Here is a 27,850-nt window from a genome sequence, read left to right on the forward strand (position 1 = left end):
AGAATACCCCCAACTTAAATTGTAAAAATCATCGCAGGAGGGTACGGTTTGGACCCTTCACTCGTACCCATATCATACGAGTGGTACCCTCCACCGTACCTTAATCAGAAGGTTAGACATCACAAACTGTCTATCATACGACTCCCATTGCCGAAGTCATATCCATACCATACGACTAGGACCCTCAAACCGTATCCAAGACAGAATCAAAGGGGGTTGGAAACTGGGTAACATACGAATTGGACTATACCACTCGTACTTTCAACATACAACTCGTCACCACCAACTCATACCCACAATAGAAACTCACCCACCACAACTGGACAATATACGAAATGGATCACCTGTCCCATGCCCTCACCATACGACTAGTATGGTGGGTCATATGATGATCAGAAGCTCAAAACTCTAAAAATTTCCAAGGACTAAAATTCAGGGTGTTTCACAGCGGAAGCAAAGACCATCCTGAGGTCAGAAAAAAATACAAAAAGACATCACTCATTGGAGATTGATGCCTTCCAAAGAAAAGACCATCCTATGGTTCAAATCGATGTGTCTTTCTTATCTTCTAGCAACAAGGAAAATAGATACAACATGATAAATGCAAAAGTAACGATCCATTAACCACTTGACACTTCCGACGATAAAATATATGTATTTATAATAAAATATATGTTATGTTTATTTTATAATATTAAAATGTGAAAGATCTTTGAGAATTGATTTGAAATTTTACACTTCATTAAAGAACTTCGCAATAAATAAAATCTACTAATTTTAAATAATCACGTGCAAGGCACGTGCAATTAAACAAGTTATATGAATTAAGGAAGGCATAGGAGTAACACAGGCTGGAATAGCTCAGTTGGTTAGAGCGTGTGGCTGTTAACCACAAGGTCGGAGGTTCAAGCCCTCCTTCTAGCGTCACTTTTTTTTTTTTCTTTTTTTCAAATTCTTTTTCAAATTCTATGTATCAGGGCTGATGTAGGTGACCACGGCAAAGTAGATGCTTATTTCTGCTTTGTTGCTCAACGAGTCTGCCAATATTTGAACAAAACAAAGAGTCTCCGCTTTTAAGTTTTGTCCCAAGACTCAGGCTCTTTTTTTTGTTGTTGTAGAAAAAGTTACTAAACAGTGGTAATGGAAACAGGCAGTAGTACAAGTAGCAGCAGTAATAGTAATAGCAGTGGCGTCATAGTTACTGCAGAAGAAAGAAGAATGAGAATAGAAAATCCCTTTACTTTGAAAGTGGGTCAAGTATTTACTGGCTTTGGCATTGGTTGTGGGATTGGAATTGGTGTTGGTCGCCCTTTAAATCTAGGTAACGCATCTTCACCCTTCTCATTTGCTCTCATTCACCAAAGAAAAAAAAAATAAAACAAGAAGAAAAAAGAATGAAATTTGAAGATTTTTGGAAACCTAAAGAAAAGGAACCCAAAAATACAAGTAATTCTTTTTGGGGATTTAATTTGTTTTGGTTTGATGCTTATTAATGACTTAGAATGTGTAAAGATGGAAATTTTATGTTGTTGGTATTTAAAATTCTTAATTTTTTGTGTTGTTGATGTAATGCTGCACTGGAGTAACTTGGTAAAGTTGTTGCTTATGTGATTTGGAGGTCACGGTTTTCAAGTTGTGGAAACAACCTCTTGCAGAAATGCTAGGTGCGGCCTTTCCTAAGCACCGCGCATTAGTGGGACCTTTAGTGTGTGGGCAACTTTTTTTTTTTTTTGGTGTGTGTGTGTAATGCTGCATTGTTTGCTTACTTTCAAACCCAAGTTAAAACACAATAATCCATGCAAGTCATTTTTGGGTTTTAAGTTTGTCCATGGTGTGTGACGGTATACTTTTCCTGCCTGTTTTTCTGCTGTTTGATGTAATTTTGGGTTGATTTGGTTAGTTTTAATGAAGAATTACTCCATTTAATGTTCTCTGTTTAGGAATTCCTTGCTTTATCATATCAAATAAACGTGAGTTAAGGAATATCTGAAATTGATATGCACATTTTATTTAGCCTAGCTAATCATCCTCCTTAATGCTCTTTCTTTGTTTGTTCTTATTGGGTTATTCTTTGCTGAAAGATGATTTTCAGCAATCCATTCGTTAGTGTATATATGTACTTATGCTCTGGCCGTTAGTGATCGGATAGCATGACGGGGTTGTCATGGATAAAAAGTTGCAGGCTATGTGTTAATGCTCCTTCGGATGCTTTTCATGGAAAGAACCAATTAATATACTCTATCTAGAAGGGTTGATACTCTTAGCTGACTACTGTTGAAAACACAAGTTGTTGATCTGTTATGTGATGGTTTGCATAGATATAAACGATGTGCAATTGAGAGTCTAAGTGGTGCAGTTTGTGTGGTTTATCAGATTGCCTTTTGTTTTGTCACATCATTGTATTGGTGTCAAGTGTAAATTAATGCTGATCAACTTTTCTGTACTGTTGGGACTATTGGATACCTGGTATCTTAAACTTAGAATTCATCAATCTGAGCAAATTGGTTCAGGTCGTATTTTATTACTTCGATTTTCTATCTTAATATAAGCACAAATAGGATTATGGTATGAGATACTCTAAATTAAAGGACTTTCCCTTATTTTAGATTGAAATCTCTTTTGAGTCTTCCTCACTATTTTACCTTGTTTTTAGGTGCAATACCTATGCTAAATCAAGTCATGACTGCCACTAGAGGCGCAACGGATGCATTTTCTGGAGTTGGAAGACATGTTAATAATTCTGTATGTCTATTTGTTAACCGTCTTCACGTAATATTGTTCTTTCACTGGATCCATATTTCACATAATTCTGGAGTAATACCTTATTAAGATTTGTTCTTTCACTGGGTCCTTATTTCTTTTTGTCTTTCATACAGTTGAGGAAGGTGGGGGCCAAGAATATTGAAGCAGGCATTGGATGCGGAGTAGGTTTTGGACATGGTTTTGGAGTTGGTATGTGGATTTATATTTGCTCTATTGAAGTTTTTTTTTTTTTTTTTGATAAGGTAAATTAAGATTTTATTGATAAAATGTATCCAGTGGATGCTGAATGACAAGCTTTAGAAAAAACGAAAAAGAGTTGTCCCTACAAAATTTGAACCTTCTAAATGCTTCCTAGGGAGCTAACAAAGTGAAAAAATGAACTGAACAAAATGTTAAAGGTTACCTATTATGCTTTGCATTGAGGATGATTCATCTTGAAGTGGGGAAATTGGTAAACTACTTAATATTCCCAATAAATCTATCTGCCCTCTTTACTTGGAGGAGATTGAGCTGAAGACTTGAAAGATTTCTTGCAAAAATAAATAAATAATAATAATGTTGGACAAGCAAGAGGTGCTATAGCTTATGATTGGCAGCAGAACTAACCTCTAGGCTGATTTGAGGTTTAGTTTGTGACTAAGTGAATGAAAAAATGTAGCATTTTGATGGTTATTGAATTTAACCAAAGGGAAAAATTTTGGCACTGAAAGGGAAGGTTGTCTGAATTGCCGATATCTTTATAAATGTGACTGGCTGATGGCAGAAGAAAGGAGAAAGACAACGGCCTAGCAAACATGCTCATCATTCCCTATGGATAAGAGCCTAAGACAATTTGTTGTTTAAAGAAAAGAAGTGTCGCCGGAGATCATGAAAATCGATTCACAATTCTTTACCATTGATTGAAAGGTTTCATCCAATTTGATAATTTGGCATCACTAATTCGACTGAGCATCAGTAGCAAGTAAGAAGAAACCTGTTTGTAGTCTGATGCCTAAGATAAGTAGGATTGCAGACGAGAAGCAAAAAAATGCAAATTATTTTTGTGATAAATTACCATGACTTGTCAAAATTTATTGCAAGATAATCTAGTTGACAGAAATGCTTTGATTTAAATATGAATCTCCTTTTTTAGAACTTTTAGAAATGAAAATAACAAGCGTAAGTGAAAAATATAAAATGATTTGAGTCCTGGCATAAGTTATGCCTGGGACTTACGTTTTTACGCTCGGGGCTTAACGCCCTGATATCGGAATTATCAAGAAGACAAGAAAACACACTCAAAACAGTCCACAAATCTGAAGATTCAAGGACCGTTTAGAGACCACACTCGGATTCAACAATAACAACAACAATGACGAGATAAAGGGTGTGTTTTAACACCGAAACAGCCAATCCAAAGTAAGATTAACAACAACAATATGAAGACAAGATGAACAACAACAAGGATAAAACAATGATAACAAGTCACGGGTTACAATACTAGAACAAGAACACCAACGATTAGAACAAAGTAAAGATAGAAAGATAGACAAATGGAGATGTAATATTAACAACCCAAGAGCTTATTCCACTCTTGGACCTTTAATACCACACACAACATAAACCTATCTCTTACGTGACCTCAAGGGAACCGGAATCCCCAAACAACCAACGTTTCTAAGAAAGCTACCAACAAGGATTCCATCTTGCAAGACCCTCTATGATGCTCTCAAAACATATCATCAAAGTCTAAATGACAAAATGACCTAATTGTTCTTCTATTTATAGGCTAGGGCAATACTTGTTACATAAATGACCTAAAGGCCCTTAATGAACCCAAACAAAGGGGCTTGGCTTCTTGGACAACTTTGGAGTGTTGGGACGTGTTCTCTACACTTCAAAGCTTGTTCCTTGGTTAGGCAGCCCCACAAGCTCGGGTCTTTCCTCACGTCTTCATATCCTCGAGTGCTAAGATGCCTCTTTGACCCGTATCATCCTCCCCTCCTTAGAAAGGATTCGTACTCGAATCCGAACCTTGCAAAATAATAGGAAGGACAAGCAAACACAAGTTCCTCAAGGTATGAGGGTTAGGATTAGCGTAATCAATCATAGCATCATGCCAAGGTGGCTCAAATTTCACATATAACCAAAGATCCTTCGGGTTCTCAAAAATGACACACCAATCACGGGAAACCCGAATTACATACAAGACATGCTTAGCATCAACATAACCATGCCCACGCAATGCACACACATCATTCCCGAATATGGTTTGAAATGAATCAACATCACATTTCAAATGGTCGCCGGGATCAAAGGGGTAGAGTGTCCATGGACACGGGTGGAGGACATACTTCCTTTCCCGAAGACTACCACCACTATACTCATTGACACCCTCTATACTAACATGATCTACAACAAAAATAACTAAGAGGGTCATCCTTAGTCAATCGGCCAACATGTTCAACATCACCATTTTCACACACAAACTGGTTCATGACTTCCATAAAACAATGTACTATCACTTGCCACAATGGCTTCAACACTAGATGGATCAACTAGTGTTTCCACAATCTCAAGTTGTACATTATCATCACCAAATAGAGGCACATTCGGCTCACCTAAAGTCAAACTATCATTCACACTTAGTTGGCTACTAGCCTTATTCACAAGAGTGCAAGAGTTAGTTTGATTACCTTGTAGCTCATGTGGAGCATGTCCACTCACGGGAACTTGATTAGGAAGGCTTGGTTGCTCTATCAAGTTATCCAACTCCTTGCAAAGAGAGCTTTCCGTCCCTTTCATTTTTCCTTCCACTCGGTCCATTATTCTTTCCATTCTCTCCATTCGACTACTAAGGTCATGTTTCATACCCATTATGGCAACCATCAAATCATTCATGGTCACCTTTCCCGATGCCATAGTACCTATTAAGAACACTAAAACATAATAAAAACAATAACACGTTAATGTTAGCAAAAATCAGTCTACGAGTCGACTCAAAACAGTCCACAATTCCTCACTTTCACACTTTGACGTTTTCACTCTATTGGTCTCACAAGCGTTGATAACTTGCTTATACTCCAATGAGGTTACTTGGTCCCAATTGTGGCTCGAGGTCGGAGTAAATTCTTGTTTGAAACGACTCAAATAAGTAATGTACGAACTTGAACCAAAAGATACTACGACTCAAAAACGAGAAAAGCACAAAACAAACAACGTTAACACGAAGAAGCGTATTCAAAAACTAATTTACAATCTAGTAGAGGAGTACTAGCTTGTCGATTAGTTATTAGAGTCAACAAACGAAACTAGGAACCAACAATAAGAAACTAAGAAAATCCAAATTTGAGCCAAAATTTGTTGTGTGAACAGTAACAGTGACGTGGCAGTCACGTATTGGTTGCGGCCTAACAATTTTTTGATTTTCCAAAATTGAAAGTCTTGGAACAATTGGTGATTTGGAATTGGTGGGAATTGTTTTGGAGGGAAACAAGTCTTAAAATCCTCTTCAAATTCAAAAGAATGGAAGACTTGACTTTTTGCACTAATTCCCTAAAACAAGGTCCTTAAAACAAGGAAAGTTGTTGAGAAGTGATTGACTAGTTGATGGATGATTGCAAGTCTTACAAGACTAACAAGTTTTCACCTTTTTCCCTTCACCTTTTTAAGATCTAGTAGTCACTTTATTCATCAAGTTATGAAGGTTGTAAGAACATCAAGAACATCTTCATCAACCACCAAGAACTCAACAATCCAAACGTCCACCTATAACAACAACAACGCCAACAAGTCACGGCTAAGATCACAATGAACAACAACAATTGGCCACTCTTCAAGTTCACAACAACAACTCCAACAAGTTCAAGCTCAAGTTTAGATTTTAGACTCAAAGTGTTAGTGAACAAGAAAGCCAACACTTAGAAACAACTAAACAAACAAAAATTCTTGGCCAATACACAACAATAACACAATTTTCGGCCAAGAACATCAAATGGACAGTTTTGCAATTTTCTGGAAATTTTAATTTTCAACCTTTTTTTTTTTTTTTTTTTAATTTTCAACCAAGGGAGCCCAAGATTGATGTTGTAGGAACAAAACCAAAGATGGCTTTGATACCAAATGATACCGGAATTATCAAGAAGATAAGAAAACACACTCAAAACAGTCCACAAATCCGAAGATTCAAGGACCGCTGAGAGACCACACTTGGATTCAATAATAACAACAACAATGACGAGATAAAGGGTGTGTTTTAACACCGAAACAGCCAATCCAAAGTAAGATTAACAACAACAATATGAAGACAAGATGAACAACAAGAAGGATATAACAATGACAACAAGTCACGGGTTACATTACTAGAACAAGAACACCAACGATTAGAACAAAGTAAAGATAGAAAGATAGACAAATGGAGATGTAATATTAACAACCCAAGAGCTTATTCCACTCTTGGACCTTTAATACCACACACAACATAAACCTATCTCTTACGTGACCTCAGGGGAACTGGAATCCCCATGCAACCAACGTTTCTAAGAAAGCTACCAACACAAGGATTCCACCTTGCAAGACCCTCTATGGTGCTCTCAAAACATATCATCAAAGTCTAAATGACAAAATGACCTAATTGTTCTATTTATAGGTTAGGGCAACACTTGTTACATAAATGACCTAAAGGCCCCTAATGAACCCAAACAAAGGGGCTTGGCTTCTTGGACAACTTTGGAGTGTTGGGACTTGTTCTCTACACTTCAAAGCTTGTTCCTTGGTTAGGCAGCCCCACAAGCTCGGGTCTTTCCTCACGTCTTCATATCCTCGAGTGCTAAGATGCCTCTTTGACCCGTATCACGCCCCAAATTCTAGGACTTACGCCCTATGGACCTAAGTTTTTTACTTACGCCCCACTCCGAGACTCGCCCCGAAAACACCTTTGAAAACACTGGTTCATAGCGACCAGGTTGCCATAGGTGTTTCCAGAAACTGAATGTTGTTTGGGTGATAGATACCTTAGTCAAGGCTAATTGAGTTTATTGGAATGTAAACTTTTGTCTTGGTACTAAATTGTAGTCACAAACTCTGGGAATGAGACAAGGAAGGAAGAAAGAAAAAAGAAACAGATGAACCACAAAGACTTTACTTCATGAAGTTGTGTTAGGCAGATTTCATCTAAGCATTTCCTTTGTTAAATAGCAAAATATCGGTGATGTATGTCAGGTCTTGCTGTGAAGCGTGGAGTGGTGGAACAGATTCAGTTGTATTTAATTGTATGTATTCTTTTCCATAATTCACAGCTGTGACTACATAGATTGCCCTCTTCCTCCACACTTCAGTTTTAACATAACTTTTCTTTATCTGCAGCAAGCCATGACAAAATTAATGATGAAGTCTGGAATGTCTACCAGTTTATCTGTTGGTGAAGGCATCCTTCCAGCATCCTTGCAAGCTGGCATGAAAACAGTCAATGAAGCCTCCAATCAGAACCCAATGGGAATTGCCAATCCACTTGAAGTGAAGGTCCCACATAGTTCTTTTCCGGGCTTGCTTACAGATCGGAGCACAAATTCTGTCTCTTCTCATGAAAATGAAACTTCAAGATCTAATGTCAGCTCTTCAAATGCATCATATAGCAGCCGAACAGAGAAGGTTATTAGCAATTTTCTGCAGAGTCCACTTGTGAAAGACGAAGACAGTACAGCAAATGAGCTGGTAAGTGAAGATGAATACACTTTTCTTAAAACACTATAGGTTAAGCGGAATTTTGTGAGGTGTCCTTGTATTTGTTGTATATGGTGCTAAGGATGAGATTGAAAATTGTTGATGGAAATATGAGGTTGCTAATAATCAAAATATATTAGTTGTAATTCCTGTACTTCTTTATTTGCAGTCTGAGCGTTTGAGATCAGAGAACAACCTTCTTCATATTGTAAGCTTTCACTTTTGTCTATTTACACTACTTATTAATGATGTTCTCTACAGAATATGACTTATGTTGATGTTTCTATGTTTATATGGCATGTGAAGTACTGAAATACTTTTGCTGCATTGTAGGTGTTGAAACACCAGCAAGTGATTGATGAGCTCACGCAGGAAAATGTAAAGCTTCGTGAGATACTTGTGAAAGACTTGAAAGTCTCGCCCAGTAAACTCCAAACCAGCTACTCTAGTGGAAGTAAGTTTCCAAGTACTGATTGTTTTGAGTGCCGTAGAAAACAAAGGAGAAGACGATAAATTCAATACAATGTCTCTCTCTTCTTACTTTTTTCTTTATGATGAATGAAAAGGAATATCTTACATATTTTATCTACATCACCCAAGCAGTTAAATCAAGAAGCTGACCTGCTCTCTTTGACTCCGCAAATTTGCCACTTATTTTTGATTGTTTTATGAATGCCTTTTGCCACATGCAATTAGGTAGCATGTGGATTAGCTTAAAGCCACTAAAATATATGTAGGATGCTGGAAACAGATAGCTATTCTTGTTTATAGCTCCTCAATGCCTGTAACATGTACTTGTTTCTGTAATTCATTTACCTGAAAGTCAAATAGCATTGGAAAGACAAGTATGAACAGTGTCTATTAATTTGAGTGAAAATTTTACATCATAGCTGTAACAATTAATAACTGATAAACCTTCATTTCGCCATACTCACTGTTCCTTAAACCTCAAATACACGCACGAGCCTCCAAAATCAAGGACAAAACGATACAAAAAAAATGAACAATAATGTAAAATGTATTAAAATGCAATAATAAAGAATGCACACTGGTATTTTTTTTTTTTTTAATCTACAACACATGGTGAAAGGCAAATGGGCCATCAATTTAGAAGAGGAGTGCTACACTCCCAACCAGTGCCACCATGGCCATGCTACTTCCATGCACAAAAGCACTTGATGGAGCAGGTGTCGATTCAACAGAAGGTTCAGAAGCTGGTGATGACACTGGCCCCGGTCCCACAGGTGCAGGGGGAGAGGCAGGCATATCAGGTGCTGCTGGGGTTGGTGATGAGTTAACTGATGGACCAGGGCTCATTGTTGGATCAAATGCCACTGGTGCTGGTGGTGACATAACCGGAGCCACGGGGGACGAGGGGGCTACAATGCTAGAAGGTGGCATTGTGGGTGCTTGAGCAGCAGAGAGGGACAGGAATGTAAGGGAAAAAGAGAGCACTAACATGACATATAAAGAAGCCATGGCTTTCTTGTGAAAATCTTTCACAAGAAACTCAAGAGAGGATTCTTGAAAAGGATGTACAAATTAGATCTTTGAGGAAGTTTGTGTTGTGAGGTATTGGTTTGATATGTATATATGTGTGTGTGTGTTTGAAACATGGGCTCCATGTGCTGATTTTCCTTAGCAAGTCCACTCGGACTTTAATTTGCAAAGTTTATGGTTGAGCACTCCTTATATTATCTGTTGTAAATGCATACAACTTACCAAAATAGAATCCAAATGGAATTGATTTTGATACACGTGTTTGCACATGAATATTTTCCGAATAAATAAACAAATTAACCAGCACAAATATTGTCCAAAAATAATTGACATATACAGCTTCTCTCCAAACAAAGCGTTTTCAAGACTAAACTTTTCTCAGAGAGATTATAACCCCAATCTTTGTGGGGTTTGAATGTGTGTTTGCACGTAAAATTGTATGATTTGCCTTTCAAATGGTTGGTATTAATTTTTGTTCTTTAATAATCGAGCATATGCATGGTGAAGCATAAGTTCTTTAGAAGCTGAAGTCATGTTCGAACATAATTTATAGGATATTATGATATGAAAATATTAATTATGTCCTGAAAAAAAATATTTGTTATGATGGATAACAAAAATTAAAGACCAGCACAAGAGCAGCAATAGCGGAATGACCATCTTTGCATTTCAGTGGAATACGAGTGTTATACGGACTATGACCTAATAAATTAAAACTAACCATGATAGAACAATATCTTTTATCGTGCTTGCACGTAATTGGAAAATTATTAGTGAATTCCACAGTAGCCAGGACTTTCGATCCCTTTAGACTTTGGAAGGTAAGTATTGGAGTCTTGAAATTGTGTTATAAAATAAAATAATGGAGTAAAGAAATTGAGAATCAGATAGTAGAGACTTTTATTATATTTTTTATCTGTATATAAAATGAAAACAAAGACATGCCTTTATACGTAATTTTGCCAATATTCCAATCAATGAGAGTAGTTGGTTTATGCATGGAAAGTCTTTATTTGAAAATGAAGGCAATATTATTTGAAAATGAAGCCAATGTTAAAAGTGGAGAACCATACTACTGATTATTTCTTAACACTCCCTCTTGAATGTCTAATATAAAATAAAAAAAAACTCTAATAATGCATATCTTGTAATATACATTTTTTTTTCAACTGTCTCATTAAAAACCTTTTCAAGAAAAACCCAATGAGACAAAATCTTGATTAAGGTAAAAAGAGGGTAATGTAGTTTTACTCCCCTATTAAAACATCACTTAACATCTCAGAGATGTCGCATTCCAATCTTGTATATCATTTTCTCAAATGTTGAGGTTGACAATTCTTTGGTGAACAAGTCTGCTAAATTATTACTTGAACGAACCTGTCATAGGTCGATATCACCACTCTTTTGGAGTTCATGTGTGTAAAAAAGTTTTGGCGAAATGTGTTTCGTTCTATTTACATTTATGAATCACCCTTTAATTGCGCTATGCATGTTGCATTATCTTCATATAAAATCGTAGTTACTTTGTTGCATTTTAGACCACATTTTTTTCGAATGAGATGTATCATAGATCTCAACCACACGCATTTCCGACTTGCTTTATGAATAGCTATTATCTCTGCATGGTTTGATGAAGTGGCCACGCTAGACTGTTTTGTAGATCTCCAAGATATATCAGTACCCTACATATGAACACATAAACTGTTTGAGACCGAACTTTGTGTGGATAAGATAAATATCCTGCATCAGCATAACCAACAAGATCGGGACTGCAATTTTTAGAATAAAATAAACTCATATTGGTAGTCTCTTTTAGATACCGCAATATGTGTTTGATTTCATTCCAATGCCTCCTAGTAAGAGCAGAACTATACCTTACTAACAAATTCACAGAAAAAAGGCTATATCAGGCCTTGTAGAGTTAGCAAGATATATTAGTGCACCGATTGCACTAAGATATGGTACTTCAGGACCAAGAATTTTTTTATTTTTTTCTTGAGGCCGGAATGAATCTTTAATCACATCAAGTGATCAAACAACCATTGGAGTACTTAATGGATGTGCTCCATCCATATAAAACTTTTTTCGTATAGGTAGATTGATGGACAAAGATACCGTTTGTCAAATGCTCAATTGCAAACCAAGACATAATCTTGTTCATCCAAGATCTTTTTTCTCAAATTCAATCTTTAAATAATCAATTGCCTTTTGAAGCTCTATTGGAGTTCCAATAAGATTTATGTCATCAACATAAACAATAAGTACAAGAAACTTCGATACTATTTTATTTATAAAAACACATGGGCAAATTTTATTATTTATATAATCTTCTTTAGATAAATACTTACTAAGACGGCTATACCACATGCGTCCAGATTGCTTCAAACCATATAATGATCTTTGTAATTTAATTGAATACATTTCCCGAGATGTCTCGTGCATCTTATATCCTTCAGAAATTTTTATGTACATCTCATTATCAAGTGATCCATAAAGATAGGTTGTAACCACATCCATCAAATGAATTTCAAGTCTCTCATGAACAGTGAAACTAATGAGATAACGTAATATTATTTCATCCATAACTGGTGAGTATGTCTCTTCATAATCGACACCAGGCCTTTGAGAAAATCCTTGTGCAACAAGGAGTGCCTTATATCTTTGTATTTCATTTTTCTCATTTTTTTTACGCACAAAGACCCATTTATAGCCAATAGGTTTAATACCATTTGGTGTTTGAACAATAGGTCCAAAAACTTCACGCTTGACAAGTGAATTCAACTCAGATTGAATTGCTTCTTACCATTTTGGCCAATCATTTCTTTATCGACATTCTGTGACTAACTGAGGTTCGAGATCCTCGCTATCTTGCATGATTTTTGTTGCAATATCATATGCAAAGACATAATCCACCATTATTTTCGATCGATTCAAATTAGCTTCACCATTACTTGTATTTATGGATAATTTCTCATTTTTTTGAGGTTCAGGCTCATTGGTTCCTTCGAAAATATCAAAATTGTTCAAATCTTGAACTTCCAGATGAAATTCTTTCGTAGTGTCATCTTGACCATTTATTTTTCTTTTTCTAGGATTTCGATCCTTAGAACCCATGGTCTACCACGCTTCAAGCGTGATTTGGACTCATTAGCCACGACACTAGTAGATGGTCCTACAGGGACCTCAATTCGTATTGGAACATTCATTGCAGGAATGTATGATTTTGTAATCCTTTTTAAATTTGTAAATGCTTCTGGTGTTTGATTTGTAATTTTTTGCAAGTGAATAATCTTTTGTACCTTTTGCTCACAAATAGAAGCACATGGATCAAGATGAGACAGTGATGAATTTTTTCACAAAATTTCTCTTTTGATTTCACTATTTTCTCCCCCTAATTTTGAAAAACGGTCTCATCAAACCGAAAATCTACAAATCGAGCAGTAAACCTATATTTCTAACCTTCTTTAGGGTCTCATCTTTGTGCGATGTGGTGGTACAATAGGCACATACACAGCACATTCAAAAATTCTCAAATGAGATATATTACTCTTGATCCAAAATCAACTGTAGCGGAGAAAATTTATGATAATTTATCGGGCTGAGACGAACAAGTGTTGCAACATGCAAAATTGCATGACCCCAAATAGAGGTGGGCAACTTAATTTTCATAAGTAATTATTACCAATTGTAGACTTTTAATTAATGACTCAGTAGGACCATTTTGAGTGTGAACATGAGCTATAAAATATTCAACTTTTATCCCAATTGATAAGCAATAATCATTAAATGCCTAGGATGAAAACTCTGCAACATTATCAAGGCGAATAGACTTGATCTGATTATCAGTGAACTGCGTCCGTAATTGTATTATTTGTTCCAATAATTTTGCAAATGTCAAGTTGTGAGATGACAATAGACATACATGAGACCATCTAGAAGAAGCATCTATTAAGACCATGAAATATCGAAACGACCCACTAGGTTGGTGAATGGATCCACAAATATTCTCTTGTATACGTTCTGAGGACGCAGGGGACTCAATCTCAACCTTAGTTGGTGATGGCCTCACAATTAATTTGCCTTGATAACAGGTAGTATAAGAAAATTTATTATTTGAAAGAACCTTCACGTTCTTATTGGATGTCCATTTGAATTTTCTATAATTCGTATCATTATAGATCCAGAATGTCCTAATCGATCGTGTCAAAGTTCAAAAATATTAAAATTAGTAAATTTTTGATATACTATAGAATGTGCCTCAATCGCACTAATCTTTGTCCAATACAAGCCAGAAGATAAAGCAGAGAACTTTTCTATAACACATGTCTCCCCAAAAACATTCTTGGTAATACTAAGATACTCATGGTTCAACTTATCCATTGTCTTGATATGATAAATATTTTCATGAATATTTTTAAAACTCAACAAGTTTCTCTGAGACTTAGGAGAAAATGTAGCATTATTTATGATGAGTTTAGTTCCCTTAGGCAAAATTATAATGGCTCTTTCGAAACCTTCAATCAAATTAGTATTACCAGAAATTACAGTAACATTTATTTTGCCCATACTTAAATGAGAAAAATATTTCTCATTTTTAAATATTGTGTGTGTTGTACCAGAATCAATTAAGCAAATGTCTTCATAGTTGCATAACTTGCTTTGAAAATTATCCATACCTTCAAATAAAATAACATACACAAAAGAAATATATATTAAATATTAATGATAGATAAACTACAAAGTCAATACTAAGTAGTATAATATATTTGAGCAATTAAATGAGTGATGTTCACTTTCATGGCAAGTATTGATAGAAAGTCACAAGCACTAAGATTTTTTTTTCACATAATTGTTGGGAAAACAATATCAATACTAACAGTTAGTCCATGTTAAAGAAAACTTATAAGTAATTTGATTAAATGTTTCTCTATAAATATAACTCGATGAACTATATTTTATGATATCCAAAAAGATGAAAGAATTAAAACTATAATTTAATGAGCAATTTTTTTTTCATAAGCATATAGTAGATTGCACTATTAAAATGTGATAAGATCAAATCAAAAATAAATTACTATGAAATTTACGATAATATGACTAAAATAAAACTATTAATAAAATAGAACAACTAATTTAACATTTATTCATTACACAACTATTACTAACAAATATTAAAAGTTGTTCACTTTTCCATAGCCATAGAACCATCACCAATCTGGTCATCTATCTTTCCCTTAGGATGCTCGAAGAAATCTGCTATATAAAGTTAACAACGCTAACATAATTTTCAGAGATAAAATTAGCTTCAGGATTTTTCTCTTTTTTCTTTAGTGATGTTTGATAAAGCTCAACCAAGTGTTTGGGAGTACGACAATCATGTACATAGTATCCTTTTGCACCACATAAAAAATAAACACATGCTTTACCACCTAAACATTTCTCATTCTTTCCTTGTTTCTTTTGACAGAGTCATTTATTTGACGAGTGACTAGTACCAGAAACATGATTTCTTTCTTGATCATAGTCACGTCCACGACCACGTCCACGTCCATGATCAGATCCGCAACCCTTTTCATGCCTAGCATGGTGGGCGTACACCTTATTCACTTCAAGAAATGGTGTAGACCCAGTAGGTCGAAGCTCGTAATTTTTCATTAACAATTCATTATTTTGTTTAGCCACAAGAAGGTGAGAACTTAGTTTAGAATATTTTTTGAAATCCTTCTCTCGATATTGCTTCTGCAAGAGCACATTTGAGGCATGAAAGATAGAGAGTGTTTTTTTCATCATATCAACATCATTAATAGTCTCTCCACATAATTTCAACCGAGAAAAAATTCTGAACATGGCAGGATTATACTCATGAACAGACTTATAGTCTTGAAATCTCAGATGCATCCAATCACATTATGCTTGTGGATGTATGACCATTTTTAGGTGGTCATACTTTTCTTTTAGGTTATTCCACAAAACAAGTAGATCTTTAACAGTAAGATATTCAATTTTTAAAATTTTATCAGTATAATGACGTAAGAATATCATGGTCCTAGCACGATCTTGATTTGATGCTTTATTTTCATTTTTAATGGTGTATCCAAGACTAACATCCAAATGAAGTTCAGCATCCAATACCCATGAAAGGTAGTTCTTGCCCGAACTTTGAAGGGCAACAAACTCAAGTTTCGTAAGATTAGACATATTAAAAGAAAGAGAAAATAATATCTTAGCCTTCAAATTTTGATATAGTAGAGTCTCGTGCTGATAACGTATTATAAAATAAAATAACAAAATAGAGATACTGAGAAACAGATAGTAAGGGACTTTTATTATATTTTCTATGTGTATACAAAATGGAAACAAAGACATGCCTTTATAGGCAATTTTGTCAACATTCCAACCAATGAGAGTAGTTGATTTATGCATGGAAACTCTTTATTTGAAAATGAAGGCATTGGTTTTTATTTAACACACATACATCGAAACAATATTTTCTTAATTTCTTCTTTTACAATTTTTATACTAATTATTTCTCAACAAATTGGTTTTTATTCAACACACACATCGAAACAATATTTTCTTTTTTACAATTTTTATAGAAAACTTAAGTGCTACATCTCATGCGACAAGATGCTAATGCATTTCAGTGAAACAATGATTGCCAACACTTTTACATCTTCACATTGTTTTAGATAATGCTCATGTAACAACAGCCTTTCCTCCTCTATATCATAATAACTCAAATATCTTTTGCCATATTAAATTGACACACTACCTCTCAACGCGTGAGACTTCAATTGAGATTATCTGCAGCAGAATGGCACGATTAACTGACCAAATTCTGATATATTGCTTCACTGCAGAAGAAATTGTTGCAGAAACAGTGGTTCTTGATTCTGGATAGTAAAGGTTTAGTTGATTTCACAGGCAGAATGCTCCCAGAAATTTGATCATTTTCTCGTAAGAAGAAGAGGGAATCAGTTCAATAGTTCGCGACATCCCTTAGTGTTTCAATAAATGTAGTGTAATCAAGAGAGCGGTTTAGGAAGAAATAAGACAAATATTATTATGAAAAATAACTTGTGCGAAAACCTTACAAGACGGATAATATGAACTAAGTGGAGTAACAAATAACGGATATTCATTGGATGTGACAATAAATCTAATAATCTACCCTCACTTTGTTCTATAGCACAACTAACACACTTCTAGTTAAACTTGTTCTATAGCACAACTAACACACGTCTAGTTAAACCTTTGATACATCATCTCAAGAGGACCTTTGTTTCATTTAAACACATACCAAGGAGACTCCGTTCGAGGCATCACCAACTCCAGCGAGCTACAAAAGCACTTATATCGCCAAAACAGAAGCATATCAAAGAAAGATTTAATGGCAATTTTGAAGACAAAATGGCTTCTCAAGTTCCAGAGATCCCATTGGCCTTTTCATACCATAGATTTTGCTTATGTTCTGTTCTCACGTGGAGGTAGCACTTGTATCTGCTGCCATTTCTTTCTGTTTCTTGAGAAAATGATGCCCAGCCAGTACTCACTCATCTTTGGTTTCTTAGAAGGGGTTCAGATGCAGAACCTGCAAATGAAGCAACTTTCTTTAGACGAAAATGGTTCATAATTTTGAAATTTACGAGCATATATACTTGCAATCATTGAGGATAGAGAACAAGCTACAATGGCATATCTTCTAAAGGAAATAATTAATATTTTGAAATAAACTGTCAAAAGAATGACTCCCTACAACAACATATCCAATGAGATCCCACGAGCGGGCAGTGGGGTCTAGGGAAAAGAATGACTCCCTCTTGGGAAAAATACAAAATGATACTAGTGAAAATTTTTCTGGAGATTGAAACACCTGTGTGGAGGTTGAAGTCATTTCAACTACAAATATTATCTCAAAAAGACAACAAAAGGGATTGACCCTTAGCTGTCAGTACGTACATCCATCTTCTCCCATATGAATAGATGACTCAATATGAATGTATGATAGCATAAAAGCAAGAACGTGCAGAGAGACATTCTTTAGCTGTGGCATGATTCATTTTTGCAAGTTTAAATCTCCTAGAAGGTTCTAAATAACAATCCTCAAAACAAATGGCAGTAAGTCTTAGACTGTAGCATGTCTCTGGGTACTTCTAAGGGAATTCAAATTGCAAATATGTACAGAAACAGAAAGCACTATTTGTAATGTATGAGAAGTAAAATAATATGCAGATAAGATTCATTATCTGAAATAACTTTTTCATGGTTGTTCATATAATAATTACACAATGATGCAGCACCCCGAAAAAAAAAAAATTATGTAATTAAGAGTTTCAGAGCATAAAAAGAAACATGACAAAGCTACTCTAATATATCTGTAATAACTGTACAAGCAAGGAGAGGCACATATCAGTATTCACCATGTCCCAACATATTTTCATGCATTGGCATTCCATTCAACACATTTTATACATCAACTATTCCATCTTTTTTGGGGGGTTGGGTTGGGTTGGGTTGGGTGGGGTGGGGTGGGGTGGATTACGATAAAATTCAAATAAATAAATAACTCTTATAGAAAAGAACAAAAATAACAACAAATGCCGAAGTAAGATCTCCACTCGCGTCACCCAGATTTTGATGCACTCGACCATGCAAGTATATAATGCATTTCAATTAAATATTGGAGATATATCGAGTATACAACAAACACATGCTAGTATTTTCATTTCCTCATGTGCATCCAAGATACAAATGTGGGAGGAGATCAAAAACAGTTGAAGGTGGATTCAGTAGGCATGGTAGTTTTCACATTGAACACGTAGGGAAAAAATTATGTGCGACATATATGGAGATCAGATGAACATAAACAAAGGATAAGTTCTTATCATTTTGATGTAAGATATTTTGCATGGCCCACACAAAAGATAATTAATAATCATATACACCAATATATAGAACTGACTAAACTACTGCTCTGCATCATGACGTTTAAATTTCCATTCATCACTGCAAACGATATCGCATACTACTGATCCAATACACCAGACTTGCACAGGGATCTACAACATGATTACAGCCTAATAAATTTGATGATTAGGTTCCAAACTCTAATAATTTCATCATTTACTCCACGAGTCTATAAGCTAAGACCATGAATACTTGGGAACATGAAATTTTCTTATACAGGATACAACTATAATATCTTGACTAGAACTTTTATCATACAGGAACAGTATAAAAAGGATAAAACATTTTGACTTCTCCTTTACCCTTACCAGAAGTACTATCTATCTGCTTCCCCTTTATCCGGATAAATTATTGTCACCAAGCTTAAACAGGACATGACAGCAATAGTCATTTGTTACTTGTTTCTTGATATAAAAGTGTTACCAAGACATTTAAACAAAACATTTTTTCCCCAAAACCCCAAAAGGATTTTCTTTAAAAAAAAGGGGAGCGAAGTGTCCATGTATCTTTTTCAGTATTCTGTGAACCTGATTAAAAAAGAAAATATTTCTAATTCATTTCATCCTACTGCCCAAATGCTAATGCTTTCACCAAATGATATGCTTATGCTCTTAAACATCAATAAATTATGTATTTGTACTGGACGTAGCAGAGAAGAAGAAATGAAATAAGGAAATGTTACCTTTCAAAGACAGAAAAAGAAAAAAGAAGTAAGGATGATAGACAAAGTTGAACAAATACAAAATGACAAACAGACACACAAATGGAGATATGTGTTACCTTCGCTATTTTGTTGTCCACAGATCGGGTGTTTAGAGAACTTCTCACTAAGTTCAAAAAGAACCAAACGAGATAGAAGAAGACCAGCACAAAGTGCACCAATAACAAGCATTATAAAAACTGCATCCCATCCTTTTGTTGAAAGAAAGCCCGTCAAAAGAGGACCTAAAGCAGCACCCATAGATCCAGTACCATCAATAATGGCAGTAACTGTAGCAAGTGCTCGTGAATCCCCTTTCAAAGAGCTGTGAGTACCCAAATCTGCTGAAACTGCAGTTGTTATAAGCGCATAAGGCCCATTAACAAACAAGCCAGCTAACATCATGAGCAGAATGTTGATCAACTTTGATGCACCTCCATATTTGCAATACAGAAGCATAGAAGGTATAGCTGCATACATGAAGCTGGCTGCGGTAGTAGCACGAGCATCAAGCTTGTCCGATAGATGTCCAGCTAGAATTCCACCAACTATACCTCCAACATCAAACAGAGCAGAGAGATTCCCAGCAGATTTTACTGAAACATACTCCCCCCCTATAGCTGCAAAGTGATCAACAAGAACCAAGATGAGGAACATGACCATGCGTCACTTGGAAATTTACAAATAGGAAAAAAGGGAATTCTGACAATGTATCTTCAAAGTACAATGAACGTTGATACTAGTTATCATACAAAAAAAAAAGATTATTATTATTTTAAAGTTCATCAGTTAAGTTTAATATATTCATTACTTTTAAAAGATAAGGGGAACAATTGTGACAAATGGAGAACTATTACTTTGTAGGTAGAACCCGAGAAACATTTGACATCAAAGCAAGAATATAACCAACAAACATGTCTAACAAGATTCTATTAAGGAGTGAAAAGTTGAACTAGATACACTACTTTGCTAGTAATACTTCAGGGAAAAGGAAACCTAGCTGAAATTACTTGTTAAGAATGCAGTTCGTTTAGGAACCGCCTTTCAAACTTATTAGACATGCACCTTATCGTACCTTAAACTAATGCACCCTCAAACTATTATCTGCATAATTGGAAGTTCTAACAGACTCAGATGGCTTCTTTTAATTATTCTAAAACATGTAAGTTTATACTTCCTACTTCTCACTTAAGGTGGTCAGTTTAGACAGGGGTGACTCGAGGTGAAGCTAGCAAAATGTTTGCTTTAGGCACCCACAATATTGAAAAAATTTTAATGATAAATTTTATGATTTATTTTTCCTTAAAATAGTATTGAATATTGTTAAAAAGGGGAAACTACAGGAATAGTCTCAAAATAAGGTGACTTTCAAATTTTGACCCTAAATAAAAAAACTTCATAAAAATAGTCTTTAGCTAGTAAGTAATGTATTTTCAACAAAATTGCCGCTGACCAATGGAGTAAATTACATAAATGATCCTTATAATGGATAACAACTTCATACTTATTCATCTTTCAACTTTTATTTTTTCTCTTTTTAATTATACTTTGATTTTTATTTTTTATTTTCTCTTTTTATTTTTGATTTTTCTCGACCCTTATTTTTTTTCTTTTTTCCTCTCAACTTTTTATTTTTATTTTTTATTTTACTTTGATTTTTTATTTTTTATTTCCTTTTTTATTTTTATTCTTTTTAGTTTTTCTCAAACCTTACTTTTTTTTCCTTTACTCCTCTTAACGTCTACTTTTATTTAAAAAACTTTTTTTATTTTTCTTTAATTTTTTTCCTTTTTTCTTTTTAAATTTTTCTCGGCCTTTATTTTTATTTTATCTTTTTTTAATTTTATCAACCTTTATTTTTTTCTCCGTTCTCTCTCAACTTCTACATTTTCTTATATTTTTATTTTTTAAATATTTTTCTTCATTTTCTTCTTTTTCCGCAATTTTTATTATTTTTGTTCTTTTTTCGATTTCTTCCAATCAAGTTACATCTCATGAGCAAGATTGACACTATTACATTATAAAGGCAAAACTCATGACTTGCAAACAACAAGCTACGTTTCATGGGCAAGAGTTGACACTACCACATTGTAGAGGCAAGACTTATGACTTTCAAACAACAAGTTATGTTTCATGGGCAAGAGTTGACACTACCACATTGTGTTTCGATTTATGAGATGTTCTATAACTCTTACCTTAAAGGCAAGACTTAGCTCAAGGACTTTCAAACAACAAATTATGTCCCACGGACAAGAGTTGACTCTACCACGTTATGTCTTCATTTATGAGATGTTCTACAACTATTGCCTTAGAGGCAAGACTTAACTCAAGACTATCAAGCTACAAATTATGTCCCACGGGCAAGAGTTGACACTAACACGTTATGTCTTCATTTATGAGATGTTCTACAACTCCTGCCTTAGAGGCAAGACTTAACTCAAGGACTTTCAAATAATAAATTATGTCCCACGGGCAAGAGTTGACACTACCACGTTATATCTTTATTTATGAGATATTCTACAACTCTCGCCTTAGAGGCACGACTTATCCCAAGAATTTTCAAACAAGCTACGTATATTGGGCAAGAGTCAACACTAACACATTGTATTTTTTACTTATGAAATGTTCTATAACTCTTGTCTTAGAAGTAAGCCTCAACCTAAGGACCATCAAACAACAAGTTATGTCCCACGGACAAGGGTCGATACCGCCACATTGTTTATTGATTTATGAGATATTCTATAACTCTTTCCTTAGAGGCAAGATTTAGACCAAGGACTTTCAAGTAACAAGTTGTGCCCCATAGGTAAGAGTTGACATTACCACATTGTGTTTTGATTTATGAGATATTCTATAACTCTTGCCCTAGAGGCAAGACTTAACTCAAGGACTTTCAAATAACAAGTTATGCCCTATGGGTAAAAATGACACTATCACATTATGTTTTGATTTATGAGATGTTCTATAACTCTTGCTTTAAAGACAAGACTTAGCCCAAGGAGTTTTAAACAACAAGTTACGCTCCACGGACAAGATTTGACACTACTACATTGTGTCTTGATTTATGAGATGTTTTATAAATCAAGGACTTCTAAACAACAATTTATGCCCTATGGGTAAGAGTTGACACTATCACATTATGCCTTTTATTTGTGAAATGTTCTATAACTCTTGCCTTAGAGGCTCGAATTAGTCCAAGGACTTTCAAACAACAAGTTACACCCCATGGGCAAGAGTTAACACTACCACATCGTGTCTTAATTTATGAGATATTCTATAACTCGTCTTAGAGGCAAGACTTAGCCGACAAGTTACACCCCATGAGCAAGAGTTGACACTATCCAAAAGCACTTATCTTCTCCCAAAAGCTTGGCCAAACACACCACTTTTTTAAAATTAAGTTTTTTTTTTCTTGAAAAAAGTAAGCACTTTTGGTCTCCCAAAAGCTTGGCCAAACGGGCTATTTGGCTCTATCGGCTACTTTGGGAATTTATGTGTCATATGATGAGTTTATTTATCAGCAAACAGCCCCTTGCAAAAATGTAAGATGAGGCTACGTACAATAGATCCTTGTGGTTGAGCTCTTCCGCGGACTCTGCGCATAGCGAGAGCTCAGTGCCCCGGGCTGCCCCTTTTAGCTGAGAGGCAGCAGTATGCTTGACAATATATAGTTCAACGAGACTAGCCTAAAATAGCGTACATGCTATTTTAGGGTAGAGGGCTAGTAGGTAGGAGTACGTTCGTAATAGAAAGTAAGAGTGCTTGGTTTGTATTGGTGCTTCTAGTGTCTTGTAGCCTCTTATTCATGGTGTTTTGGTGATGTCTATGATTTCGTATAGCAAGTTTATAATATTACTTTGTGGGTGTCTTGTTTTCTTTATTATCTAGCAGTTTGCCACCCCTTATTTGATGTTTGCTTTTATGTTTTGTTATATTTGTTATCTGTCTTGAGCCGGGAGTCTATCGGAAACAGCCTCTCTACTTCATCTGAGGTAGCGGTATGGACTGCGTACACTCTACTCTCCCCAGACCCCACTTTGTGGGAATACACTGGGTTTTTTGTTGTTGTAAATTTGCTTTGATGTCAAAAAAAAAATCCCTTCGCAAATTATTCAATTTTTTTAATTTAGTAGCAAAATATTAATAGAAGTTGAGAAAAAGGAAAAAAGAGATCAAACAAAATAGAGAAATAAAAAAAAAGAGATTCAGAAAAAAAACGCGAGAAAAAAATAAAGATTAAGAAAAAAACAATGAATTAAAAAATTGAGAAAAACAAAAATGAGAGGAAAAAAATAAAAATAAAGTTTGAGAAAAATAAGGAAAAAAAAGAGAAATGATAAAAACCACAAATAAAAGAAAAATAAAGGTTGAGACAAATGAATTAAAAAAAGAAAAAAAAAGAAATAGATAATGTTGAGAAAAACAACAACAACAACAACAAACCCAGTGTATTCCCACTTTGTGGGGTCTGGGGGGGGTAAGATGTACGCAGTCCATACCTCTACCTCTGATGAAGTAGAAAGGCTGTTTCCGAAAGACCCCCGGCTCAAGTTACGAGATATCAAACAAACACATAGTACAGCACAGAAGCAGATGACATAACATAGATACTGCAGCCATAAGGAATATAAAACAGAGTAAAGCAGGAATGCAGGAATATAAAGCAGAGGAAAGCACACAGATTCGTAACAAACATAGAACACGGAACACGGAACAGAACATTGAATACGGAATCATACCAGGAATACACCCCCACCAATTACCTCCCTACATTAGCGACCCGAACAGGCCCTAATCCTCTGCCGTAATTCGCGTCTTCCAGACCTTCCTATCTAGGGTCATGTCCTCGGTAAGCTGTAACTGTTCCATGTCCCGCCTAATCACCTCACCCCAGTACTTCTTCGGTCTACCCCTACCCCGTCTAAAACCATCCAACGCTAGCCTCTCACACCTACGGACCGGGGCATCCATGCCCCTCCTCTTCACGTGTCCGAACCATCTCAATCGTGCTTCCCGCATCTTACACTCCACTGAAGTCACCCCAACCTTCTCCCGGATAGTCTCATTCCGAGCTCTATCCCTTCGGGTCAGTCCACACATCCAGCGCAACATCCGCATTTCTGCCACCTTCATTCTTTGGGTGTGGGAGTTCTTAACTGGCCAACACTCCGCTCCATACAGCAAGGCCGGACGGACTACCACCCTATAGAATTTACCTTTAAGCTTGGGCGGCACCTTCTTATCACACAGCACCCCCGATGCAAGTTTCCACTTCATCCATCCCGCCCCGATACGGTGCGAGACATCCTCGTCAATCTCACCGTTACTCTGGATCACGGACCCGAGGTACTTGAACTTATCCCTTTTCTTTACCTCCTGCGCTTCTAGCCTCACCACTACCTCATTCTCTCGCCTTACGTCATTAAACTTACATTCCACATACTCTGTCTTGGTTCTGCTCACCCTGAACCCTTTAGACTCCAGAGTTTGCCTCCACAGCTCTAATTTGTCGTTCACACCCCCTCGCGTCTCATCTATCAGGACTACATCGTCTGCAAAAAGCATACACCACGGCACCTCCCCTTGGATACGCCGCGTTAACACATCCATTACTAGCGCAAACAAAAAGGGACTAAGAGTAGATCCCTGATGCAATCCTGTCAGGACAGTGAAATGCTCTGAGTCTCCTCCCGCCGTCCTCACCTGGGTTTCCGCTCCCTCATACATATCCTTAATTACTCTGCTATATGCCTGCGGTACTCCACTCACCTCCAAGCATCTCCAAAGCACCTCCCTGGGGACTTTGTCGTACGCCTTTTCTAGGTCGATGAACACCATGTGCAAATCCTTCTTCCTTTCCCTATATTGCTCCACCAACCGCCGTACCAGGTGAATTGCCTCCGTCGTCGAGCGGCCGGGCATAAATCCGAACTGGTTTTCCGAGATAGACACTATCCGTCTCAGCCTCACCTCGACCACTCTCTCCCAGATCTTCATAGAGTGACTCAGTAACTTAATCCCCCTATAGTTATTGCAACACTGAATGTCCCCCTTATTCTTATAGAGGGGGATCATGGTACTCCACCTCCACGCCTCGGGCATCTTTGCTGTCCTGAAAATTTCATTGAACAATGCAGTCAACCACCTTACACCAGCCTCTCCAACGAACTTCCAAAACTCCACCGGTATCTCATCCGGCCCCGTCGCCCTACCCCTTCGCATCCTGCGGACTGCCTGTCTAACCTCGTCTACCTTAAAACGTCTACAATAGCTAAAATCCCGACACTCCCCTGAGTGCTCCAGTTCCCCTAACACAATAGCTCTGTCCCCCTCGTCATTCAAGAGCCTATGAAAGTACGACTGCCATCTCTTCTTTATGTGGCCGTCCTCCACCAACACTCTACCGTCCTCCCCCTTAATGCACCGCACCTGATCGAGGTCACGACCCTTCCTCTCCCTAGCCTTAGCGAGTCGGAACAACTTTTTCTCCCCTCCTTTCCCCTGTAACCCTGCATACAAGCTCTCAAAAGCAGCCGTCTTAGCTGCCGTGACCGCTGACTTCGCCTCCTTCCTTGCTAGCTTGTACTCTTTCCTGTTTACCCGCTTCTCTTCTTCGTCCTTACTTTCCACCAACTTAGCATACGACTCTTTCTTGGTCTCCACTTTCTTCCCCACCTCTTCATTCCACCACCAATCCCCCCGATGATGTCCGGCCCGGCCCCTAGAAACACCCAACACCTCCCTTGCATTTTCCCTGATGCACGCTGCCGCCCTGTCCCACATATTATCCACGTCCCCCCTACACTCCCACACCCCCATTCCCGCCAACCTCTCCCCTATCTCCCACGCATTCACTGGCGTCAAACCGCCCCACTTAATTCTCGGTCTACACTCCTTACTCCTCCTCTTTTTATTCTTCTTCATACCCAGATCCATAACCAAGAGCCTATGTTGGGTCGAAAGGTTCTCACTCGGGATGACTTTACAATCTTTACACAGCGCCCTATCCCCTTTCCTAAGCAACAAGAAGTCAATCTGGGTCCTGGCTACCGCGCTCCGAAAAGTGATCAGGTGGTCGTCCTTCTTCGGGAAGCCCGAGTTCACCACCACCAGCCCAAACGCCCTCGCAAACTCCAATAGGGTCGCCCCCTCTTCATTTCTCTCCCCAAAACCAAAACCTCCATGCACATCCCCAAAGCCTCCCGGTAGCGCCCCGATGTGCCCGTTGAAATCCCCTGCTACCACAATCTTCTCCGGACTGGGCACGCCTCTCACCACGTCCTCCAAGGCCTCCCAGAACCGCATCTTCTCCTCCCCCTCCGATCCCACATGCGGCGCATAGGCACTACACACGTTCAGGGTAAACCCCCGAATGACCAACTTGATAGTCATCAACCTATCGTTGATCCTCTTCACCTCCACTACCTGACCTCTAAGCTCTTCATCTACCAAGATGCCAACTCCATTCCTACGCCTGTCGCTCCCAGAGTACCACAGCTTGTAACCGTCCACATCCCTAGCCTTAGACCCTACCCACTTGGTCTCTTGGACACACGCAAGGTTGATCCTTCTCTTCCTAAGAATCTTCACCAGCTCTATGGACTTCCCCTGAAGGGTCCCTATATTCCAAGACCCAACCCTCAGCCTACCGTCGCTATCCACGCGCCCCCCACTACCCCCCCCTCGGCCAAACCTTGGCCTCCCACCCACTCCCGCCCTCCCCCCATCTCCCGCCCCCGCCACAGCCCCACGCCCCAACCCCCTCGGACATGACCCTAACCACCCATTACCGCCCACAGCCACAACTACACGCAAAAAATAGGGAAGTAAAAGGATATAGCCGGTGGCAATATCCAAGCAGCAGCCAGGAGATACAAGGCACACACACGTTGACGGGACTACTCCCGAAGCAAAACTAAGCAGCGACCGCCGCAACAGCAACAACAGTCAACAGACAATGTTCACAATATGAAATATGAGATAACGAACTAAAATGCGATATGAAATATGAGATAACGAACTAAAATGCAATATGAAATAACGAAATAATGAAATAATGAAATAACAAAGGTTAGAAGTCACCGGATTTCGCTTGGGGCTGCGGCTGAGGACGACGGCGTGGCGGGTGCAGGCGGGGTCTCGGCCTGTTGGAGCCCAATTTGGCGGCTGGAGACCGGGCGGCAGCTGATTGAATGCCGGGTTGGGGGGACTGGACAGCTG

General features: G+C 37.3%; 2 protein-coding genes and 1 non-coding gene across 4 annotated transcripts in view; 2 read left to right on the forward strand and 1 right to left on the reverse strand.

Annotated features, from left to right (window-relative positions):
• The first annotated feature begins 850 nt into the window (after nt 1-850).
• TRNAN-GUU lies at nt 851-924 on the forward strand. The gene has a single exon. It is a non-coding gene; the product is annotated as a tRNA-Asn (tRNA).
• LOC107872924 lies at nt 880-9,075 on the forward strand. 2 transcript variants are annotated; one of them, XM_016719594.2, is made up of 7 exons: nt 880-1,321; nt 2,654-2,742; nt 2,877-2,952; nt 7,963-8,012; nt 8,107-8,454; nt 8,633-8,671; nt 8,797-9,075. In XM_016719594.2, exons 1-7 carry the CDS (start codon nt 1,141-1,143, stop codon nt 8,974-8,976), a joined length of 963 nt encoding a protein of 320 aa, XP_016575080.2. In that variant the 5' UTR covers nt 880-1,140; the 3' UTR covers nt 8,977-9,075. The 2 variants fall into 2 exon arrangements, with proteins under 2 accessions (XP_016575080.2, XP_047269527.1); XM_047413571.1 differs by lacking the exon at nt 880-1,321 and adding an exon at nt 1,382-1,446.
• A 7,925-nt stretch (nt 9,076-17,000) lies between these two features.
• The window catches only part of LOC107872921 (putative glycerol-3-phosphate transporter 4), a 16,439-nt gene continuing 5,589 nt past the window's right edge, over nt 17,001-27,850 (reverse strand). Inside the window, exons 2-3 of the mRNA XM_016719592.2 lie at nt 19,711-20,250; nt 17,001-17,554 (exon numbers count right to left, since the gene is read on the reverse strand). Of these exons, the coding sequence (XP_016575078.2) occupies nt 17,517-17,554; nt 19,711-20,250 (578 nt within the window). The 3' untranslated portion in view covers nt 17,001-17,516. The remainder of the gene's footprint in view (nt 17,555-19,710; nt 20,251-27,850) is intronic.

Source organism: Capsicum annuum, chromosome 6 (assembly GCF_002878395.1).
Source record: "Capsicum annuum cultivar UCD-10X-F1 chromosome 6, UCD10Xv1.1, whole genome shotgun sequence".
Lineage (NCBI taxonomy): Eukaryota > Viridiplantae > Streptophyta > Magnoliopsida > Solanales > Solanaceae > Capsicum > Capsicum annuum.

What these genes read in the sequence shown, in the direction of transcription:
- LOC107872924 (XM_016719594.2), top strand. Translation starts at nt 1,141, where the DNA reads ATGGAAACAGGCAGTAGTACAAGTAGCAGCAGTAATAGTAATAGCAGT. An exon ending in TGGACATGGTTTTGGAGTTG is followed by an intron (nt 2,953 to 7,962) that starts GTATGTGGATTT and finishes GATGTATGTCAG; the next exon opens with GTCTTGCTGTGAAGCGTGGA. An exon ending in ACAGTACAGCAAATGAGCTG is followed by an intron (nt 8,455 to 8,632) that starts GTAAGTGAAGAT and finishes CTTTATTTGCAG; the next exon opens with TCTGAGCGTTTGAGATCAGA.